This window comes from Sciurus carolinensis, chromosome 7 (genome assembly GCF_902686445.1).
Source record: "Sciurus carolinensis chromosome 7, mSciCar1.2, whole genome shotgun sequence".
Taxonomy (NCBI): Eukaryota; Metazoa; Chordata; class Mammalia; order Rodentia; family Sciuridae; genus Sciurus; species Sciurus carolinensis.
The window spans coordinates 41,225,314-41,243,873 of NC_062219.1; the positions used below are offsets into that span (position 1 = coordinate 41,225,314).

At 32.4% G+C, this 18,560-nt stretch overlaps 1 protein-coding gene across 1 annotated transcript in view; it reads left to right on the forward strand.

Moving 5' to 3' along the window:
- The window catches only part of LOC124989192 (triadin-like), a 151,370-nt gene that overhangs the window by 4,730 nt on the left and 128,080 nt on the right, over nucleotides 1-18,560 (forward strand). The window contains exons 2-6 of the mRNA XM_047559164.1: nucleotides 633-662; nucleotides 7,437-7,454; nucleotides 12,125-12,157; nucleotides 12,278-12,304; nucleotides 14,374-14,400. Coding sequence (XP_047415120.1) covers nucleotides 633-662; nucleotides 7,437-7,454; nucleotides 12,125-12,157; nucleotides 12,278-12,304; nucleotides 14,374-14,400 — 135 coding nt within the window. The remainder of the gene's footprint in view (nucleotides 1-632; nucleotides 663-7,436; nucleotides 7,455-12,124; nucleotides 12,158-12,277; nucleotides 12,305-14,373; nucleotides 14,401-18,560) is intronic.

Sequence of the window (18,560 nt, forward strand, 5' to 3'; positions counted from 1 at the left end):
CTTCACCCAGAATTAGAATAATGATCCACAATTAGAGAAATGCTACCACAGAGGAAGTCAGAATTCAAAAGTTATTAAAATGTCTGTGTCCCTTTCTCTGTATAAATGACAGTATTAATTTGCTAAAAAGCAGGGTGGAATATTCATTCTCCCTTCATGAAATGAGACACTTAATATACCCTTATTATAAATACAAATGTAGATTGCACACTGACATATAATTCTTCAAAAGCTAGATATAAATAATTTGTAAAATATCATCTCCACTTGTTTGAGAGACTCAGACATAGTCTATGTTTTATGAACTTCTAGGAGTAATTATGGTTTCTCATATTAGTAATATAAAATCTAAAATTAACTTATAGTAAACATGTACTTATAAATTGGGTTTTCTGTCAGTGTAATTAAATTCATTTTTATTACTTTTGATATATGCTTATTTCTGAGTTTTAAATCTTCAAATGAAATAATACTTTCAGGTTATATTCTTACAACAGAGTTTGATGGATTAGTTAGTGCAAAAATGACCTCTGAATTTGTGAATACATGGGGTAGATACTTATAGTCTGAGAAATGTTTTAAGGAATGACCATTTAATATGTTTAAATGCTATTTTCTTTCCATTATTTCAGCAGCAGCTAAAAAAGATGAAAAGAAAGAAGGTATGTTTTATATAAAATCCCACTTTGCCTTTTGTAAGAACAATTTACTGATATTCAGAGTTGTGTTTTTGCTACTCTCCTGACTGTATTCCCTTTAGATAACTGGATCCATTATTTGCATACATTTTGCATGAATTTCTTTTTCTATCTTACCTCGCACAAAACAAACTAGTTCTTTAAATGTAATTTTAGTGTAGTCTTTCGCAAGATAAAACAGCCTCTGCAAATCCCAAAACTCCTACTCTGTTGGCAGTTTTATCAATTTTTAGAAATTTGTAAATATGGACCCTGTTCTCCTATATTAACTCCTTACATCTCTGAGGCACATAAGCAACTGATGTTACTTTGCTCTATTAAGCTGCAAATAAGTTATAGTCATCCACTGCAAATAAATTCACTTTTTTTGGAAGGCATGACATGAAGTAAAATATATCTTGTCAAAGGAAAATTGCACTGGATGGAATTTAATGGGCAAGAAAGACTTTATCCAAGACTATTGCAATAGGGGTCAAATCTATTAGCAGAGGAAGGAGATTGAACTCAACTCCACTGAAGCTAAAAGCCTGAGTTTTTACGTGCTGGGGTGAGCCAGCAGCAAAGTACTGGATGATAATGAGGTGGGGGTGGTCAGTGCGATTAGGCCATATGTGCCTTCTAACTGGTATCTATCAAAGTTAGGCCCCTACGCTCCCAAAAGACTGAGAGATAGGGATGCTATCTTTTCTATAATTATATTCCAAGGAGATGGCTCTCTGGTTCTTGTAAAAGACATTTCTGGGTTGTAGCAGATTTATATCTCAAAAGGACAGAGAACGAATTTGCAATTACAAGTTTTCCAAAGCAAAAATTTTAAGAAAAAAGAGGCCAGTGCCTGTAGGCGGGAAGAAAGCTATATAAACTTGGTTCAGCATCAAACATTAAGACTGACCTGACCATTGCTGACTGTTTAGAGGGATATGTCTAAGGCACACTCTGACAAAACTTGGATAGTCTTTCTACCACTGTTTATGAATTTAAGCCCATTTTATTAATAAAAATTGAATGTGAATATAACATCTAACTTTGAAAATGACAAGTACATTCTAATTGGTGTTCATACGATCTGAAATAACATAGAAATAAGGATTATATTTTATATTTAATATCATCAGAATTTTACACAATCATAATGGTTTGAGTCGTATTCTTACTTCTGTTACACAAGAAGCTTAAATTAATATCCATGAGAAATAGAAAATATTTTAATTGGTTATTTGTTCAGAGAGAGCAAAGCTGAAGTATTATAACAAAGGCAGCTAGGACACTTTCAATCTCATCAAGAGATTGAAATCAGTACAGGTTCCCCTTGTACATTTAAGATAGCAAATCTTCCAAAAGTACTTTGGCAAATGATATTATTTATATTGTCAATAAGTTGATGAACAGACAGGGATTTTATAAGAATAAAGAGGTTGTGAGTTCCTGCCACAGTTTTTGTTAGAAGTGCTAGTTATTCTTTTCGTATTCACTCTAAGAAAAAAGAAACAAGTTTCATTTGATTTAAGTAAATGCGTAATATGAATGTTTATTTTTCATTTGTTGGCATTCAAACCAAAGTATTAACAAACTACAATTTCACAGTTTTAAACTTGGTGTTTGGTTTTCCCCCTATTGTTATGCCTCTATGACATTTCCTTCTGTTTTTCCTGGATCATATACCTCTTTTCACTTTTTAAAGAAATTCTGTATAATCAATATGCCATATTTCGAAGAACTTGGACAGAATTTTGCCAGTGAAGACTCAAATGATCACATGTCCGAGGCCAATTATGAAATGTTCCTTGTAGACACCAAGATTCAAATTCTGGTATCAGCTTTAACTACAATTTTTCCTTTGCCCCTCAAATTTAGTCCACTATAATTTTCAGTTAGACTGAATCTCTTTGATTTAATCCTTCCTTAAATAATCAGAAAAACTGATTTTCATTATGAAACAGGCTCATGTCTTCCAGTTGCTATCCCATGTTCCTATTTGTGACTTCAGTTAGTCTTACTATCTGCTCATTTTTGCCAGCACAATGATTTCCAAAGCCAGATATTTAAAAAAAAAAAGTGGTCAATGACTTCAGGGGGGTCCCTGAAGACCTTTTCATGATTCTTCAATTTCAAAACTATTTTTAATAAATATGAAATAACTATTTGCTTTTTTCTCCTTCATTCTCACATGAGTATGCACTAGAGTTTTCCAGTGAATTAATGGTGTTTAATATTAAAACAAACTAAATCCCAAGCAGATATGCAAATCCAACTGCCTTCTAATTAAGTCAGACATTAATGAAAGTCACGGAAGTCAATTATTTCACCATTTTGTGCAATGGAAATATATTTGTTACATAATATATTGTTTATTTTAACATGTAGAAGATTTATAATTTTTAATAAATGAATAAAGAATACATAAAATTAAAAATTTTCCTTAGATCTCATTTTTTAAAAATTACAAATGCCAATAAATGCATAAAATAGCTCTTTGGATCTTTAATAAGTACTAACAGTTTAAAGGAGTCCTAAAGTAAAAATGTTTGAGACTCTTTGATAGAAATAATTATCTTATCTATAATATTATGTTTCCCAAATATTCAACTGTATTCATTATATTTTTTATATTCTTAACTATTTAAAATATTGAGTGACTCCACCATGACCACAGAACATAATCTACAGGCCTTAACCTGCAGTTAAAATTTCCATATTCTGTTTCTAACTTGCTTTTCCTAACCTCTTGTCAAGTACATCTCAAGGCAAGTTCAAGGCCAAGGCCTGAATAAATCCAGTAGTAAAGATGCAAGGAGCCCTTTTGAGATTGAGGTAACTTAATGCATTCATGGACAGCAAAATTAAGAGAAGCTAAAAGTGCCAGCTCTTTATGGTCCTTGTTCCATACTCCAAAAAGGGTGAAACAAAAGCAAATGGGACCAAGTTGCAATGCAACACAAATTAGGATCACTTCCTTGCTGAGGAGGCAGTTCCAGGCTACGGCCCTGATTCTGTGGTTGACAGCTCTATTCCAAGGGGGTCTAGGCAGGAGACTCAGGAGGTGCTGAGAAGCCCTCCTTCACAGCCTCCGAAGAGGAATTTGGAGGTACGTGGGAAATTGCCACTTTGCAGCTCTTCACAAGCCTCCCATACTCCTATGTTCCAGACCATCACAAGGCATCCTGCTCAAATTCATTAGTTGCAATTTGAACCTTTACCTGTGTGGAAATGTTGCTTTCATTCTCACTTGCATGCTTCCTTTGTATACTCAATTACACAAAGCTGCTCTCCATTTTACATATAAAAATGTGCTGTCCTGCCTTTGTTCTTGCTGTTATCCTAACAGAGTTTGCACTTTTCTTTTCCTTCTATGAATAAGCAACATTTCTGGAGTTCAAGATAACTCCTGTGTTCATTAACAATTCTGATCCTCTCAGTTAAAAATACTTTCTGTCTTGTATAATACACCATGGAGCTTATTTCTTATCCCTTGGTACTTCTTGTTACTTCTAAACTTCTTTTCCTTTTACTCCAGCTGACTTCAGCCTTTTGTCTAAAGCATCTATGCCCAATTCACTTTTATCCTCTACAGGGACTAAAACAGTTTCTTAGTTTTCATATTGTTCAACAAATATATATTCTGTGAATGAATCAGTAATATCTCGGACTCAATATAAACATAACAGTCACAGGAAATATAAAATATGAATGATCCATTTTGTCACATCTCAGCCAAGGGATGACAACATCATCATCATCACTACTATGAGTTGCTTTTTAGGTTTGGGAACACATAGTCAACTACTGACTGTTTTGTCTTGTGTGTATATCATGAGCTGGTACTTGGGTGGGATAAGCAGATCTAGGTGAATCTCATTCATTTAATCTCAGTTGAATTGATTAATTCCTAGGGTCTGGAATGCTAAGAAGTCTGCTCTATCTTCTAGAAGACAGAACTCTACTAAGAACAAATCAGATGATATTCATTGTTTACTGCAACTAGTAAAAGTAGAGGTGAATGCATATGAGCATTATCCCAAGTCCTAGGGATTCAAAATTGAGATCTGAAGAGGAATTGCATTGAAAAAAAAAAGCAAAATGTGTGATACTGTAAGAAGAAAGATTCAACAGGATCCACAAAGGAGATAGAGTTCTTCATTCCCAGCATTAGTGGACTACCTGAGGGTTAATTTTTCCCCTAAGATAAATTGGTATTTCATTTTCCTCTGGCATCACTATGAACATAACGGACCATATCTGATGTGTTGCCAAAGATGAGTGAGTGCTGAACTGAACAGACTGCCAACACATCATTGTGTTTAAAACATGTGTGCTGGGGGCCTCAGTGTTCCTAATACAAGGCTGTTGCTCAGGTTATTGGGCAGATGGTCTATAGGAAAGTATATTAATTAAGTAAACCTTTATATTACTTAAGTTATTTCAGCAACAAATGTTGAAAGGGCATAATGAAGTTTAATAGCTTGGATATTAACAGTTAGCCTTTCAGGGTCAGTTTGTGATCTTCGAATCCTAAGTACTCGATTTTTCAGTTGCTCAGATTCTTTTCTTATGTTAAATCCTTTGAACTGTTGACTGCAATCCAAAAGACACATGTTTATGATGACATTTCACTGTAGCTTTCCATTCATAAAGCCAATATATTGAACTTTTAAAAGACCTATTTGGTTAGATCTTGTTACAGAAGATTACTATTTTTCACATTTCTATTTTATGAAATGCTTTATTTCATCTTAATTTGTACTACAATTCACCTGACTCTGGACTTCACATTAAGTTTTGTTCTTTTATTTCGGTACAATTAATATTGAATACAATATATTACTGATTCTCATTAAGGAGAAAATCAGATTGAGTATAAAATCCTTCTATAGATAAATATATTATATTGAGTTTTCCACTTCTACTCCACATCAGAATGTAGTTATTTAATTAGTATTTCCCCAGCATGTGATATAAGTTGCAAAATCATCATTTTAATGACAGTTTTTTTTTAATTTGGTTAACTCTTTAGTGGATTTTAATTTCCATGAGATGCTTCATTCAGATCAAATCCCATTATACAAATATCACTTTAAAACCACACATTTAGTGGGCCATTATCATTGATCTAATTTCAGTAATAGAGAATTTCAAAATTAAGTTGCAGAAGGCATACAACAAATGATGAAATAAGAAATGTTCTCAGCAAAATAAATAAATAAATACATAAAAATATAAAAATACACTAAGGGGCTTTAATTCCCAAATAAGTGAGATACAAAAATCCTCTTGTTTTCTTTTCAAAGTGATAGGATCATAGATTTTATGCTCTAAATAGTATAAACAATAAATTTTTCTGATCTAGGCTGAATGCCCCCCTATAAAAAGGAAAATAGATGTCTGTTGACCACAGAATACACATTCCTATATAGCAGATATAAATATAATGTGTTCTTAAGTAGTACACATACAATACTAACCTATTTCTTTTCTATTTAAATGAGACTAATTATATATCTGTGTTGGAAGTGTATTGATTATCCTGAGAGTACAATGCAGTTTACCAGGACTTCCTTAGACTTAAATGAGGAAACTACTAACTATATACATATATATATATATCTGTATATATATATATATATATATATATATATACACATAGATATACATACACACATACATATGCATATGTATATATATCCAGTTTGATTTTTCTATGCAAATTATACATAGGTATTTTCTTTCATATTTTTGTCTTTTTTATTTCAAAAATATTTCTCATCTCCCTACCTCACTCCAATGCTCATTCTTTTGAAAACAATGTGGTTTTTCATTAAGCTTCATATTTTAGAAACAGCTCATGCAGTCAATTCATTTTAGTGAAAATGATTTCATTGTTTGTGTAAATTTTGTTGTGAGCTACTCAAGTTGTTGATTTCTATTTTCTGTTTTACCAATAACTTACCTTTTTATTTTCAGAGTCCAAGAAAACAAAAAAGCCTATAGAAGGTAGTATATATACTTTTCTTTTCCTGTCTTCTATTTTATGAACCTGAAAGTAGCATTTTTCCTTAAAGGATCAATACTGAAGAAAAAAAAATAACTAATGGAATAGAGACGGGGAAGAGGAAGAGAGAGAGAGAGAGAGAGAGAGAGAGAGAGAGAAAGAGGGAGATAAGAAAGTCAAATCTTTATTAACAACACTGCCAAAAGAACTATTTGGTAATATTAAACAATTAAATCCTGACTATATTTACTTTTCACAGTTATTGTTTTCAAATTTTGCTTTACAAGGTTGAACAATGTAATGTATCAAGCACTTATTTCATTAGAAAGTAATATATTCAGTTAATTTTTTAACACACCAGCATGGATTAGGAATCGAATGAAATCATAACTCATTTGGCAAATACACACCTGCATCTTTTGGACTTTTTCACATTTGTTTAATGGTGCAAAGTATTTATCTGCACAATTTTTTTATTTGTTCATATGTGTTTATTTAAAAAGACTGTCAGGTGTAAATAAATTAAAATGGTTAAACATTATAATTCATTATCAAATAAAGTTTTTCAATCAAATTATGGCACTACTTATGGTAATTGGCAGTACCTCAGAGCAACACTCATTGTAAAATTCAAAGGGGAAAAATTAGGGAGGGAGTGTGGAAAATCTATAGTCTAAGCAATGTTATGGTAGTAAATTTTATCTTTAAAGCTTTTAAGAACAATGGTTTTCTGTTTATATTTCTTTCAACAGAAGAGTCCAAGGGAAAAAGTAAGGAAATGCATGCAAAATCTATTTACGTGTGGTGTGTGCTTTTTCTTTCTACTGCTATAATTAAACTTGCAATCTTGAATCTGTTTTTTTCTATGTTTTATGCATGTGAACTGTTCTGTTTTTTTCTGGCCCCCTTTTTTTTTTTTTTTTTTTTTTTTTGTCAAAATGAAGAATACATGGCCTGCAGTGTCAGAGTGACCTGGAGAACATAGCCAGCTTTCTTACAGCCGGTTATGCAACTCATGCAAACACCTAGTAACACTATCAACAGTGTTGTAACAAAAATATAACCATGATACATTAACACAAATTATCTTAAAGTGTGTGTAAATTTAGTCCTTACAATTTTGTTAGTTGTCAGTTCTTAGAAAACACTGAATAGAAGTTGTTTTCCAGATTAGTTTTATAACCTTGTCCCTATTATCTTTCTTCTTGTAATCCATAAATATTTGATATGTTTACACAATATATGACATTTTGTCTATTATATGATTTTCTCCCTATAGGCACTATGAACTCTGTGTAATAACATTACTTGGCATTCATATCTTAGGCATAGTTCAATGTTACTTTGACACACTATTAAATTTGGTAACTATTCATTATAGCCTAACACCTTGAGGATTTTTTCTTTTGCAAGCACGTGTTCTCCTCTGAAGAAAATAGGATATGTTTAAGAAATCAAAATTTTAAAAGAATGTAACCATAGTCAATTAGTTATTAAAAATTAGAACTGTTCCAGGAATATATAGTTCTTAAGATCCCAATGATAGAAACATCAGCTTTAAAATATACACCAATTTTTTAAAATGCTTATCTATGTTTTAGCTTTACAAAAAGTTAGGACTCTGAGACATTCTATATTATAAAGAGGCTCTAAAATGTCCTGTAGAAAGAATCATGAAATTATGCTACAACCCAGCCAGAGGGAGCAATTTATCTATAGAGAAGTATGTGTTTGTTCAGCACTAGATTTATGAGTGTGCACAGCTGCTGATGAGTTCTAGTGCAGGGATACAGAATCTACTCCATAAACCATTGCACCAGCAGGAAAATGGAGGACAACTGGAGATTTGAAAAATGCTATTAAATTATATATATATATATATATATATATATAAAAACCTTAAGGTCCTCACTTTATTGCAGTTTATATGATTTAAAAATTCCTGCAGACACACTGCAGTTCCTTGGCAATCTTCAGGGCATTGATGTATTTAATAAATAAACGTGACTTCTCAGGCCTTCATTTATAGCCCAACTCATTCCTTCTTTGAGATGTTTCATAGATGTGACTTGGGAAGTCATTGGCAGAAGAAATTGTTTTCTTTGAAACAGCTGTTAATTCTTTCCAAATTAACTTGTTTGCTCTGATTTGTCATCTAGATTTGCTTTTACTGCTGCTATTATTGTGCCTTTGAATTTGATTTGGATTTTTTGTCTTCAAAATTGCTTCATTTGATTAGACTTATATTCTGCTTCCCCTTTTCTTGTTATTGTGGTTGTTTTCTAAGTCATGTTCTTTAAGTTCAAACCTATTTTAAGTTTAAAGATAATCATGGTTAAGGAAACCAGATGAAGTATATGTGGATCCTTCCTGTATATTTTATAAATTCCTGATATATATAATTTTTTCAAAATAAAAAGAAATAACTCAGATGATCAGTTGTGAGTGTGATTTGGCAGTCCCTGTAGAATTTAATGATAAAATTATTTATGTTCACTAAAATATAAATAAAATTATATTTATTATCTTATTAATAATTATTCAATTATTATTGAATAATTCACATTTATTCAATAAGTACATACTACAATAGCCTATATAATGAACATTCCTGAGTGTTTTATTACATATCATCCAAAATTAGCACAGTATATGATTATAGGATGATTTTCTAACATGCTAGTGGTTTTTTGTTTTTTTTTTTAACTTTGAATCTCATGTGTAGCTGGTGTTTGATTTTGATGTCCTGCTTCCAGTACTTTTTGTTTGTTTGTTTTAATCACTTTAAAAATGTCTTAGAAATATATTATAATTGGATGTTTAATCTAGCAGTTAAACAATGCATTCAATTTGCCAGATATTTGGTAACGCTTTGGTTATGTTGGATTTTTGCTCATTCATTTATGTTCCTTCCACTTGGACTGCAACCCTCGCTAAGGCCTGCTGTTTTGTTTGTTCTGCTGCCTGTACGTGGTCTTAGAGTGTACAAGTTGCTGGTTACCCCTGCACAATGATAAGCCTGAGGAGTGGAATTGAAGGTTGAGGGATTGTATAATTACCATGGAGGGTTCTGTGACCCTCCGTGTTTCTAAAATACAGTTCATAGAATTCTTTCAGCATGAACATCTTCCAGTTTTCTAATTTTATTCAATAAATGAAACTTTAAGAAATTTCTCCAAACTTTTCCTTTAAACTATCAGATTGTGTCTGTCTAATATATTTCTTGAAAATCTATTTTTAAAATTGACTTGACAAACTTATCTAGTGAAAAGAAATAAGAATAGGAATGTGGATGATAGCATTTCCCATAAAATGAGTGCTTGCATTTTATGTAAAATTAGTACTCTTTATGTTGTAAATGTCAGCTTCCTCTTTTTCTTTTGAGGACTTAAACAGTTTATTATTAAGTTAACCTATTATAGAAAAGGAATGGAACACGAATGAAGGAAATGTCATAATACCAGGAATCTGTTTAGGATGCTCTGTTGTGCTGCCCCCACTTAGGACCCAACATTCTGGGACCTTCTCCACTGCATTGCTGTCCTACAGATTTCTAGGTTGCTTGTACTTCCAAAATGCTGATTCTGTGAAAAGGCCTATTGTCTTCTTGTGGTGTGTTGTCTTCCTTTCTTCTTCTTTTTTTATATTAATTTTTATTGATTCTTTTTAATTACATCAAACATTAGCATACATTTTGACAAAAATCACACAAGTATGAAATATCATTTGTTCTACTTCAGACTTTCCCCACCTGCCTCCCTCCTCCTGCTCCAGTCCCACTGCTCTACTGATCTTTCTGCAGTTTATTTATAGTTTTCTTTTTTAAAATTCGTATCCTGTGGATACCCTTGATGTTGGGATTCACTGTGCCATAGTCATGTACGCACATGTGAAAGTTGGCTCCATTTTGTTCTACTGCTCTTCCCTTTTCCCCTCCCTGCTTCCTCCTCCTCAATCCCCTTTGTTTATTCTATTGATCTTTTCTGTTTTGATGAAACTCCCACTCCTTTTTTCTCTCTCTTTCTCTGCATCCCTCCTGGACCCCACCATTTTGGATTAGTTTCTGCATATCAAAGAAAACATTTGACCTTTGACTTTTGGGGACTGGCTTATTTCACTTAGCATGATAGTGTCCAGTTCCATCCATTTACCCACAAATGCCATAATTGCCATAATTTTCTTTATGGCTGAGTAATACTCTATTGTATATGAGGACCACATTTTCTTTATTCATTTGTCTGTTGAAAAGCACCTAGGTGGTTTCCATAGCTTGACTTTTGTGAATTGTGCTGCTATAAACATTGATGTGGGTACAACAATGTAGCATGCTGGTTTTAAATATTTTGGGTATACGCTGAAGAGTGAGATAACTGGGTTATTCCTAGTTTTTTGAGCAATCTCCACACTGCTTTCCAGAGTGGTCACATTAATTTGCAGTCCCACCAGCATGCCTGAGTATAACTTTTTTCCCATATTTTTGCCAATGTTTGTTATTATTTATGTTCTTGATAATTGCCATTCTGACTGGAGTGAAATGAAATCTCAGTGTAGTTTTGATTTGCATTTCCCTGATTGTTAGAGATGTTGAACTTCAAAAAAAATTTTTTGTTGACTGTTTGTATTTCATCATTTGAGAAATGTCTGTTTAGTTCTTTTGTCCACTTATTACTTAGGTTATTTGTTTGTTTTGGTATTAAGTTTTTTTGAGTTCTTTGTATATTCTGGTTATTGATGTCCTATGTGAAGAGCAGGTGGCAAAGATCTTTTCCCGTTCTGTAGGCTGTCTCTTCATGTTCTTCATTCCTCTTGTGTCTAGAAAATGCTTTGTGTCAAACAATATTGACAAAAGTAGGTTCTTAAAAAAATATGTTAGCTAAGAGAACTCCATGAGGAGCATTTATATTTGTCCCCCAAATCAGGCAAATAGTTTTTGCTTCCTCCTTTGCTTCTTAATTTATTCTAGTGTCTCAAATCTGTCCCAGCAAAACATTTTTCTTAGCTAAATTAATATCTCCTTAATATAAGAATGTATTTAGAAAAGGCAGTCAATATGAAATCTTTCCATCTTAATTTTATTCTGAGAATTATTTTAAAGCAGCAATAATAGCTATCCTTTGTGTTTATTTTTCATTCCAAATTTATTTCATGTTGATCTAAAATGATAACAAATTTAATGTTTTCCACCTTTTATGGACTGTTTATTTTTCTGGTTTATTCTTCATGAAAATTTTGAACTCCTGTGATATCCAGAATTATTTTGATACTACTCTGTGAGAGAATTGCCAAGGGAAATGGAAGGAAAGATTACAAGTATTGTAGTCTCTAAATGGTATTTATTAATTGTTGTAATCCAGCATCAGCATGTTTATGTTAAACAATTAAGCTGTGATTAATATAATTGAAATGATGATGATGATAATAATAATAAATTATGTTTCAGAACAGGAAAAGAAAGAAAAATATGTAGAACCAGGTAATTATTTAAAGCATTCTATTTTTTTAAATTTCATATTATTCAATTTGCAAATGAATGATGAAGTATAAATGATGAAGTATAAATGATGATTTTTTTTTCTTTTATTGCTTGATACAGCAAAGTCACCAAAGAAGGAAACTTCAGGTGAGTTAGTTTTGTGACTTTGGACTCTGTCTACCTGACAAGGACCATGTGTAAAAGATAAGGCAGTAAAGGTCAGGGAATCTCAGCCTTCCTTTCAAATTCTTGACACAAACTTAACATCAAGGCAGTTTTGCAAAATGAAAGCCCAATAATATACTCCACCCCAGTTACTCAGTGTGAGGGCTGTGAACCAACAGCATCTGATGCTGAGGGTAGAAATGCAGACTCTTCAACCCCACCCAGCCCTGCTGAATCAAAAACTGCAATTTATAATATCTGCAGTGGACTTACGTGTGCAATGTTTGAGAAGCACAGTGTTTTGGTTTAGTGTTAAAAATGCAAAGAACAAAATAAAACATGAGCAAAACACTTCCTGTGAATTCCTCCAGTATCGCTTTGCTTTTCAAATATGAAATATTCAATTCCAGGAAATATTCTCCTTCTATTCATAATGTTACTTAGTAGTATTTCTTGAGCAGTTTGGGGATTTGTCTTGAAAGGAGAGGTAGATTTACTCTCAATATATTTGCACGCAAATGGGAAAAGACTAAACTGAGAATCAAACAACTAGACATACCAACCCAATCAACAAATACTGAAAGTGCAGTTAGTATGGATACCAAATCATTTTCTTAAAGATCTCTAGCATTTAAACTTCTCAGTAAGTCATTTTGAACGAAAACATTTGATGTTGATTTTGACTGACCAAATGCCACCCAAAGAACCTGTGGGTTTTTTGGTTGGGGGGAGGGTGTATGGGCTGGTGTGTGTTTGTGTTTGTGTACACATGTTGCAGGCAGTCTTCTCCTCATATAATGTCACATAGTCATTACTCCAGTTTTATTATATTTAAATGGAAATAGTATTTGCTCAGTATTATGTACATAAACCAAGCAAATATAGCTGCTACACTGTGAGACTGCCTCAGTCACAACCACAGCAAACCACAGGTTTAAAAGGTCTTCTTTTTTCCAGTTTGTTAAACCTACTTTGATTCCCCCAATCTACACAGGTATCTCTCCAAAGAGTTCCATAGCATCGTTTCCTTACCTTTACAATAGCATTTAGTATACCATCAAAATTATGCTCTCTTACTTTTTCCATTTTCAACAGTTCTTAATTAGAGGATAGAGACGATATTTATATCTTTATCCTCAGAATGCTTATTGTGATTCCAAGCACACAGAGGGCACTTGATAACAGTGTATTAGGTGAAAGAAGGACACCAAATAGAATAATCCAAGTTTTTAAAATTTAAAAACTCAATGAGTTTCAAATATATAATTAAAAGATGAAGTAATGGCACATTTCATCATCTCACATTAACAGTCATGCCATTTAACTTTGGGAAGGAATGCTTTGTCTGTAGAGAACAACCTATTTGTTCAAGTGTGCTTTCCCACAAGTGCTCTGTAATACATTTACACTTATGCACATATGCGAAAAGATAAAATAGAGCATACATCTTAGAAATGTGGAGGGGCATACCAAATGACTATTGGTGTAACCAGTTTTAAGAATCTTCATAGCTAAATATTTTTATGGCTCAAATTGAACACTACAAAATACCATAACTTAAATTGCTCCAATTCATCTGTTCATTTCAGGGTGTGATTATAGTGTAGCCACTTAGCAGTAATTAGTTGTATTTTAAAAATTTAAACAATTGGATGATCTGCCAAATAAATTATTTCTTTTCATATCATTTTATAGAATTTGAGGAAAATGTATTTTCCTGAATATATAAACAATCAGATCCTTAGCTAACTTAAAATGGAAAACAAAATGAATGAGTCATGAAGGATCATTCTCTGTTGGAAGATGTATGAATAGTAAACCCCAAAAAAAAACAAAAAGAAAAAAAAATCTGTGGTTCATGAATATATTTAGAGTATGTCAAAGAAATTGTAGTGTTATGTATTCTTTCTAAGATTTGCTTTTTATTTTTTCTTTTGGTTGCTAAGATTATACATATGGTCTTTTAAGCAATGAAAATGACCTTAAAGTTATTTTATAAAAGCACAAGTAGACTTGTGATTAACACAGACCTTCTTTCTTGTCATTAACAGCTGCAGCTGAAAAACAAGTAAAAGCAAGTATGTTCAATAAAACTTTTAAGTGGAGCATATTCTAGCAGCTTATTCTCTTGACTGTTCTGCGGTAGACATTGATAATGCTGATTTTTGAGCTGGATTGCCAAATTTTTCCTGTATGATTTTTTGCTGTGTTGCAATAATATATCAGCTTACTTATTTCTGTCTTTTCTGTGAATTCATGCTTCTGACACTTTATCTGGAGAACTTTCCTGTGTAAATTTTAATTTGTCCAGATAATAACCTTTCTTCAAATTGTAATTTATTTCACACTTTGCAGATTAAATGATCTCCTCAATTTCTTAATTAAATAATTATTTCATTATTCTAATGCTTAATCATTTGAACAAACCAGTAGGCAACATAATTAATCTACTATAAAAGTTCTTTAATGAAATGTAGCCCCTGACCCCAATATTTTAATTGTTCTTTTGCTATCATATTTTTTCAACACATGTAATCTCAGATTATGAAATATCGACTGGTAACTATAACATATTATGGCATTTGCGTCAATGGTAGTCTTGACAATGTGCTCAGGGAGAAATGCTGTTTTTTTTTGTTTGTTTGTAATCCTTAATTTGATAAAATACCTAACAGGTTGCCATTAATGGAAATTATTTAAGCATAATGGATAGTATTTTATTTTTGGAAGAAAGATAGTTAGCTTCTTTAAGGTTTGTATATATAATTCATGGTCAGTTATATGCATGATAAAATACATTTATATTTTCCTTTGGGTTAGTTGTATAAATGCTGAGGATACTAATACATAAAACAGTTACATATTTCACTTAGTGTTTTGCTTCTTTGACACACAGTGTAACACTGGTAGACATAATAGTGAATTATTGGAATATATGCTAATTAGCCAGGTGAGAATGTTTTTCCTTTTTGAAAAAAGAACATTACTGTTGGAATTGTTCCCTTAGATACTGCGGACTTTAAAAGTGAAGTTTAGCATGAATATAAAATTCCGTTTATATTTCCATGAAAAATTTTGAGTTTAAAGTTGAATATAAAGCTAATTGGAACTCTATATTATGAATTGTTTAGTATGCTAGTACTTAGTCTGTAGAAATGCACAATCAAGAAAATTTGTATAAACAAACTGATAATTTTGCAGCACTGGTGAAGAACTTTAGACTGAAGATTACTCTAAAAATTGACATTTTCTTAGTAGGAAAATGTGACATATAGATAAAAATACTCATCTGCAATGAAAAAAAATCTGTAAGATCTGCCAACTATGAAACACACTATCCAATCAAGTTTTGAAAAGATCAGCATGTTTTGCAGGAAATTAGCACGTCAGGTTGCCAAATCATTTAAACTCAAATGAAACATTTTGAAAGTTAATAATCCACTCCTTATGTGGTTGACACATATGAACTTGACATGGACACTTTCCTTCAAAGTAAAAATTAATTAGAGATAATTCATAAACCCTTTAAATTTTCTAATAACTATGTGATCAGCTAGTTTTCCAACTAAGAACTGGTTTCTTGTTGTTGTTTTGGAAATTACAACTGTACAACATAAGATGTTTTGCATTTTTGCTATATGTAGTGGGCTGTTTGTAAAGTCAATGCTCAAGATAAAAATTACATATTATTACAAATACTCTTGAAAAGTCTTTAAATCATCCATGTAATATGGTGCACATAGTTTTGTGTATATAACCTGAACATCTGGGGTCCAAATTTACATTATCTTAAGTTATGAGAGCAAATGAGAAAGTGAGACATGTAGCTGAATTAACATGAATCAACTATTTATGTAATGCAATTCCATGGTATTGAATTTGATAGGAAAGGTGATATTGACAAAGTTAGAGCAAATCCATGGAAAATGTAAACGGAGATTTGCCATTAACACTGGATTGAAGGAAAAAACTAGAAGGTAAATTAATTTAGTGTAGTGGAACTGTTCCCCAGATACTGATGAATAACCAGAATCATACCAGAATGAATAACCAGAATGCCTTGGACCAAGGATGGATGCCAAATCTAGCTTTTACAATTTCTGCAAGCCAATACAGATAACTTTCTTTCTCAGGGCACAAGTAAGCAATGCTTCAATGTGTCTCCCCACACATGGTATAGTCACATAGAGGTTGATAATGCAATTAGTCATTTCCAAGCAGGGAAAGGATCAAACAAACAGGCCATTAGAGTGTAGAGTAGTTCAGATGTTTAACACTAATTGTGGTAAATCTTCAAGAAAGAATATAGCAGATGTTGTTTATTTAATAGATTGACCACATTGCCCCACTTTTATTTATTTTGATCAATGACCCTTTCAAGGATCAGTGTTTTCTGGTCCTTGGGAGGCACTGCTAAGGTTAACTTCTTCCATGTTGAGGACTTTGAGGCTCGTATCAAGTATCCCGTATGTGTGTTCAACCAGCCTGTGGTCAACTTGAATTTTGAGCAAAAATTTCATCAAATATCAGGTCAGGGCCAAAGTCTAGTCATTTTTAAACTGTGGATTTAAATTTATACCCCAAAACCCCCCACAATCTAACATTTTTCATCCTCTGATTTTTAAGCCTATATTCATCACTCTAACCACACTTCAGTGTCTAAATGTGTGGGTCAGACATCTGTCACCTGACTACTAGTGCATATCAGGACCATTGAGGAGAAGCTGGTATGCACAATTGAAAAGTTAAGTCATTTTGAATTTATTTAATCATTTAACATTAAAATAATATTTGGAGACAATTTGTTTTAGCAAAATGCTACATTGCTGGACTCAACTGTAAGTATCCTGGCTTAGGAATTTTTGAGGAAAAGGAATATTGACCTGAACCAGCACACCTGATATGAAATAGAATATGTGCATACCAAACATGATCATGAATCTCAGGATAGTCATGGTCGACTATATTATCCCAGGGTAATTACTACTAAACCATCTTCTCAATTGCTCAGTCTGTATAATAATTTATATGTTGACGTCCCACATCCCAAATGCTGCTGTCCACATACATTCAACACAGTATTGATAAAGCACTGGAGTGATGGTTAAGTACCAGGAAAACTAGATTGTGAGGGACTGACTGAGGCAGTAGGGCAAGACATCCTTGTTATTAAAACTATGTGTAAGGCCAGGATTGGTGTCCTGGGTGACAGTTTCAATTTGGAAAATGCCATGGTTCAGACTCTTAAGAATGTTCACCAAGATTGGCAAAGAAAGAGTGTGGTGTGGGGAGAAAGAAAGAAATAAGTACTAGTAGAAGCAGAATCTAAGGCTAATTTAGACACATGGAAGTAGGAAGGAGGCAGTGAGAATTTCAAGTAAAAAACTAGGAATAAATTTCCGTACCAGGAAAGTAAAATGATGAACACAGAAAAGCAGCACTATAAATTATGACAACTGAGAGACCAATACTGTGTCCTGAGTCTTAGTAATACAAAGAGCTCCTGATATTGTTATTCAAATATCTCTTGATATTATTATTTCAAAGGGTAACATGGTTTGGTGTAGATGCAGACACATTCTCTAATAAGACAGGAGAAAAAAAAAAGTCCTAAATTATATCCCATGTGAATAAAAATCTGACATAAGAAAGAACAGTCCTTTGAAATAGAGAATGGATAGATTATTTTAAAATGTTGCTGATGTAGTTAGAATTCATTACAAAAAATGTAATTTTTCCCTACTTCATACAATTCCAAAATATCAATCCCAGATGGTTCAGGGACTAAAATAGTAAAGGCAAAACATGGTGTTATTTTTAAAAAAGCAAAGAAAAATATATTTATATACTTTTTGAAGTATGGGAAAAATGGGAAAACTAGATATGAAAAATTCAAACTGTGAATTTAAAAAGTTGATTTATTGTATTGACTGAGGTACTTTATTATTAGGCATCCTAAAGAGAGGTTAAAAAACAAGCCACAAATTTGGAAAAGCTGTTTATAACAAAGATAAGTAACAAGTTGTCAAAAAAAATAGATAACTGAAAAACTAAGAAAAAACATTTGGCAGAAGAATGGGAAAAGCATTTGGCAGAAAAACGGAAGATAGAAGCAAGCTTTAAAAAGTAAAATGCAAATGACCTATAAACATTTCCAAAGATGTTGAACTTCTAAGCAATAATGGAATTTTACATAAAACCAGAAAAGGATACTGTATATACCTACGAGATTGATAGA